The 6000-nt window shown below is 48.8% G+C and overlaps 1 protein-coding gene across 1 annotated transcript; it reads right to left on the bottom strand.

The window, feature by feature from the left end:
• Nucleotides 1-3245: 3245 nt before the first annotated feature.
• Nucleotides 3246-5561, bottom strand: sox11b (SRY-box transcription factor 11b). The gene has a single exon (XM_046373841.1). It carries the CDS (start codon nt 5378-5380, stop codon nt 4208-4210), a length of 1173 nt encoding a protein of 390 aa, XP_046229797.1. The 5' UTR covers nt 5381-5561; the 3' UTR covers nt 3246-4207.
• Between the last annotated feature and the right edge of the window lie 439 nt (nt 5562-6000).

Here is a 6000-nt window from a genome sequence, read left to right as displayed (position 1 = left end):
TTAGGGTTAGTCTGATATGTGTGATTACTGCTGCCTCGCCGACCCTGGAAACACTCAGTCTGAATATTTAAGAAAACACATCCAACTGTGATCTTAAGTTCATCCTGTTCACCTTCATCAGGTCCAGATGAGAACGACATGGCGGTCGAACTCTCTCTGGGGACTTGTTGATTCTAATTTCTATTTTGAAGGAATCTGGTGACTTTACATCACAGGATCTGGAGGATCCACTGAGTCAAGTGGTGAAGGCTTGTCTTCCTCTAAACAAACATGTCACCTGTCAGCAACACCCGCTGACACCTGAGGCTGCTCATCGACCTCCACACCTTCCTCCCAGACTGGGACCTCAGCCAGGGCTTGGAGGATCAATGAGTGACAGTTTAGCGTAGTAGAAGTACCACAGTATCATTGTGCAGTAAAAGTAGTACAATATTTATCTCATGTGTTCCATATGATAGCTGCTCCGAGGCAGCAGCTCGAGTTCTGCTGTTCAAACAAAGTGAGAACAAATGTTCCATAAACACACGAGAGCAGGAAGCTGGAGCAGCGAGGCCTGACTGGAACTCTGAATGGTTTCCAGACCAGCTGCCATTAAAACCCATCAGAGACCAGAGAGGCCTCGAACACACCACACTGTAAAAAATGTCTTCAATCTGAATCACAAAAGTTCAGGTCCCCTCAGAGGTCTTAAGTTCAGAGCGAAGACACAAATACAGCTTGAATCTGCACAGGAGTGTCCAGTCTGATGTCAGGTCAGTTATTAATGTGGTGTTCAAAGCTCCACAGCTGCCCAACAAAAACACCAATCATAATATCATATAAACATTAAATTAACACCATGAGGCCAAAGTTTATCTTCCAAAACAAATTCTATCAAACGTCTGAGGCGTCAAAGAGCCGCTGAGAAAAGACCGTCAGCTCATCGTGAGGGAACAAAAACAGGAAGAAGGCAGGTGGATGTGTGTCATCACGAGCTGATACACCTGTACGTGTTGTGTCACAGGTGGGTCTGCACCTCGAGGTGTTTTGTCAGAAACAACTTCACAGAAATCCCACTGCACCTGAACGTATCACTCCTGCTTGAATCCTTATTTAATCGTCTCAGGATCAAATTAATATATAATCACAGATGGTTGCAGGGGCCCGTCTCATTATCAACCTCAGCCTGGTGCTTATTATGCATTATTCATCCTGACTGTCTGTGAACACATCACACTGTGCAAAGCCTTCTGGGAGTCTTGGTCCTGATGTTGGCCCCCAGTGGACTGAGGCCCTGCCAGCACAGCAGCACCACCAAGTTTTATTTTTCAGTAAAGAATTATCCTCATTTACAGCTACAGTCACCACAGTCCAACCTGCACGGCTCAGCCTGAAGGGGACGCGAACGTCTGGACCACCGAGCGACGGCTAAGACGCCTGAGACTGAACGCCACGTGTTCTCAGTCTGTTTGAACTCAGTTCTGCTTCACACTGGTGAACTGGGAGGACTGGGACACACACACACACACACTCAGCCTGAGGTCAGTACAGGAAGGTGGGAAATGAGGGACAGGAAGCAGGCGTTTGGCCCCGTCTGACCTCGTCTGAGTTTTCTACAAACGGTGTGTGGTGTGTGTGTGTGTGTGTGGTTTCCATAGCAGCCTAAATGAGGTGACTCTTTCTCTGTCTCTCTCTCATTGGCTGAATGTACAGCCAGGGAAATTCAGTTTGGGACTAATAAATAATTCACACAATAAATAGCTGAAGCTGACTGATTGCCAGCTGGCAAAAAACACCCAGCAGAACGTTTGATGCGCCAACTGTTCATCAACCACCAAAAAACATATGACTTCTTGATTGTTTGTAGCTAACATAAATAAGCAACAATCGACTTATGCTAGACGTAGCCTGTTAGCATTTTAGCGACAATAAACCAGCTGCTAGCTAACAGTTTCTCAACTGCTTTCAGTACTTGTGCTATGCTAAGGTAAACATAAGCCATAAACACCAAACATAACACAAATTATCACATCTATAGCAGAAGAAATCAATCGGATAGATTTGATCAGATCAACAACATAACTCACATTCATACACAAACACCACACACACACACACACGTTAAGACATTTTGCTTAAGTATTCAGTTTTCTGTTTTTTTACTGTGTACTTCACCTCATCAGAGGCCGAGAGATGTTTTTAATCCTCACTGCTGCCCTTCCCTTATTTGGTCTGCATTTTATTGACATTAAAGAGGCAAATGCTCACAATCTGACCAAACCCACATGTAGCATGTAGCACCTCCTCCTCCTCCTCCTCTTCTTCTTCTTCGCTCTTGATTCTGTCTCCTGATAAGCAGCAGCAGCAGTTGAGAAAATAGACACCGGGTGCAGACCTCCTGACCCCCTGACCCCTCCAGACTGCAAGTCGCATCCCAGCTTTGCATTCGGGGTAACGTAAACAGATGGAGGGATGCAGAGATGAAGTTGGATGGAGATACGATCAAACTGCAGACTTGCAGTCAGATAAAATCAGTCTTCACAGGGATGTGAAGAAGAGGACCAACACGCACCGAACGTCTGCAGCCTGGAACAGGAAGTGTGACAGAACTGCCCCGGGATCAGTGGCGTCGTCCAAGAGCTCGACAACCGGCTGAGTGTAACCCCGAACAAACGTCTCTGCCATTTCGCTAGTCAAACTAAGATGAGAACATTTCATCACACAAAGCAGGAGACGTAGCAGGTGCCACATCGCACTCCTCGAGAGGAGGCCTTAAGTTTAAAACCAGGAGACAGAACGTTAACTGTGGGCTCACATCAGATCTGCAGCTTCCTGAATGTGCAGATCTGATGTGAACCCACGGGGTTCTTGAAGGTGATTAACACTAGACAGGTGTGACGGCTGCTGTGAGCTCTACAGACCAGTGGCCGTGTCTGAGGCCTTATTCACCTCAGCCTCAGACCCTTCAAGGACCTGAAGAATGGACAGCCTCTGCAATCCTTGATAAGTGCTAAGGAAAATGTCCAAGTTTCCATGACAACCAGCCAGCTCCATCTGCTGAGGAAGTTCATCTGATTTGACTGAAAGCATGAAAAAGTTTTGAATCTGTAAAACCTTTAAAATTATGTTAAAGCGTAAAATTTTTAGAGAAACTGGTCTTGCCTTTTCAGGGACCACTGGACAGCCAATAGGAGACCCGGAGGAATCCTCCAATCAGAGCAGGGCATCACGGATCAATAATCAAACAGATCAGGGGGACCTGACTCAGTTCCGGCTGATTTATTCAGATGTCACATGCAGACTTCATCATGATGGACAAGTTTACCCTCTGCGACAACAAACAAAAAACTCAGGGTGGGTCCTTTATTTTCTTTTCTTTTATATTGCACAAAAATAAAGAGCAAAAAACAAAGATGTGCCACTGATGATATAAAAAACAGAAAATCCAGTTTCTCTCATCCACACCAATTTACACAACCCCCTGAACTTGAACTATTTTACACAACTTATACAATCCATCACGTCCCAAACTGTCCCGTTTGACTTCCTGTGTGGACACCATTTAAAACAACAGCAGGCCGACCAGGATGCAAACCCTCACAGTAAACACAATCCATCAGAGTGAAGAACAAGTGCCTGAACAACATTCCCTTTAACTGTACAAAAATAGGCCTGAAAATATTTTTACTTTGATATTTTTTAAAAAAAGATGAGGTATGTTTGGTTATGTAAATATCAAAAACGTCTCCTGCCGTACCTGTGGCCAGCTGGGGTTTTAAACTCAACACTTCAGGGTGTTTGTAACACCTGGAGGTAGCTGGAAAACCCGGAAGTATAAAAGAAACTGCGTGAAGAGTCACATCAAAAGTCCTACAGTTAAAGGAGGAACACAAAGAGCTTTGCATCCTGATATCAATGTTACTCAGAGTCATTTTTGGGTCTGGGCGGGAATGCATAGCTCGGGTCCTTGTTGAGACCCAAGCAACAGAAAACAAAACCCCTAAAACCCTCTTGACGTGATTTCAGTTCATTCATTTTACGGAGAAGTACCGCAGTGTGTGTCCAGTCCGGGACCCCCAAACTACACGCACCCGGGCAGCTGCGGCCCCATCTTCCGGGTACCTGACTGGCTCTGCCGCTCCAGAACCGGCTCCGGGGCACATGGGCCAATGGAAGACAATAAACCTCCTCCCCGACCGGGTGTGGTGCTGATGAGCCCGCTGTGGGATCAGCATGTGAACACCAGGTCCGAGAAGTTAGCCTCCAGCCAGTTCCCAGTGATCATCTCGCTGAGCTCTGGCGTGCAGTAATCCGGGAACTCGAAGTGCGAGCTGAGGCTGCCCTCGCTGCTGCACGAGTCCAGGTCTTTATCCACCAGGGACAGGCTCAGGTTCCCCGAGCTAGAGGACGAGTTCCATGGCTCGGAAGAGGCATGGAAGCCGGCCTGGAGGCTCAGGGTGAAGTCGCTGCCCTCTGCGGGGAGATCGTCCAGGTCCTCCCCGCAGCAGGAGGAGGTGGACCCGGACCGTGACGAGGATGCTGGTGAGAGGGAGGCTGGGTATGAGGAGGTGCTGGTGCTCTGCCGGGTGATGTTCTTGAAGCTGTAGAACAGTCGACCGGAGGACTGGTACATACTGGTTCCCTCCGGTTCGGCGTCGACCGACCCCAGACTCAGGCTGGACGGCATCTTGGTGGGGCTGTAGTGGGATGGCTCGTCCTCCTCGTACGCTTTAAACTCCTGTTCCTCCTCGGAGTCGTCCTCGTCGTCATCCTCCTCGTCGTCAGTAAAGTCCCGTTTAACGAGCTGTTTGGTTTTGAAGCTGGTGGTCAACAAGTACCGGTACCGGGGGTCCGGCTGCTGATGCTGCTGGAGGTGGCTGCCTGTCCGGCCCGCACCGACACCGGACTTACTGGGCTTCAACTTGGAAAATTTCTTTGCCTGGTTTTTATTACCGGGTCTGACGCCGGTTTTCTCTGGGGACTGAGCGGCTGACTTCGCCGCAGAAAACGCACAGCCGTCCGTTTTAGGCTTCTTCTTGGGCCGGTACTTGTAGTCCGGGTAGTCGGCCATGTGCTTGAGCCGGAGCCGCTCCGCCTCCCGGATAAACGGGATCTTTTCGGTTTCTTTTAACATTTTCCACCGCTTCCCGAGGCGTTTGGAGATCTCCGCGTTGTGCATGTCCGGTGACTGCTCCATAATCTTCCTCCTCTCGATCTTGGACCACACCATGAAAGCGTTCATGGGCCGCTTGATATGACCCGACGCTGTTTTACACCAGTCCGGCTTCACCGGCACGGGGCCGCACGCCGCGGTCGCCAGCAGCTCGCTCTCCTCTGGATCGCTGGCCTCGCGGGAGCCGCTGTTACTCCCCGCCCCGCCGTGGTCCGTCTGCTGAACCATCGTCCGTGTTTATGTCTCACACTGACGGCGACACAGTCAAACGACCCACCGCAGAACAACTCGGCTTGTGTTTTTCACTTGTGTTCTAGCTGCGCTTCCCCCTGAGCTCCGGCAGCATCTCCCACCCTGCTGTAGTTCCAAACCGGCGTCTTATTAAACGACTGATCATGCGCACGACGTTGCTGCTCTCAACCAATCAGCGCTCTTCTTCGGCAAAGCCATCCCGCCTCCGTAGAGCTCCCTGCCAATCACAGCCTTCCTAGCCGTCCCGTCCGTCCTGTTAGCCCCCCCCAGGCGCCTGGCCGTTACCTCGATTCAGTTTCAACTGATAAATCATTCCAATGAAAGTGATCGCTATTCAACGGGTTTTAATCGGTGTTTAGTGGTATTAATCAATGAATTATCTCAGGATCGATATTTTCCAAGGCTCTGAATCCAAGTTTAGTTTTTCACACTCTCTCCAGTTTTTTCTTCTCTCTGTTTGTAAATTCAGTATGTGTGAACTGTGGAAATCTTAATATGAAACCTTTAACTCTGTTGTTCACAGACAGACGCAGAGAGCGAAACGGGCTTCATTCAACATGAAATCAATAACGTTCAGACTTCTTTTCAAACAGCTC

Source organism: Scatophagus argus, chromosome 19 (genome assembly GCF_020382885.2).
Source record: "Scatophagus argus isolate fScaArg1 chromosome 19, fScaArg1.pri, whole genome shotgun sequence".
In the NCBI taxonomy this organism is placed as follows: domain Eukaryota; kingdom Metazoa; phylum Chordata; class Actinopteri; family Scatophagidae; genus Scatophagus; species Scatophagus argus.
This window is presented reverse-complemented; position numbering and strand designations above follow the sequence as displayed.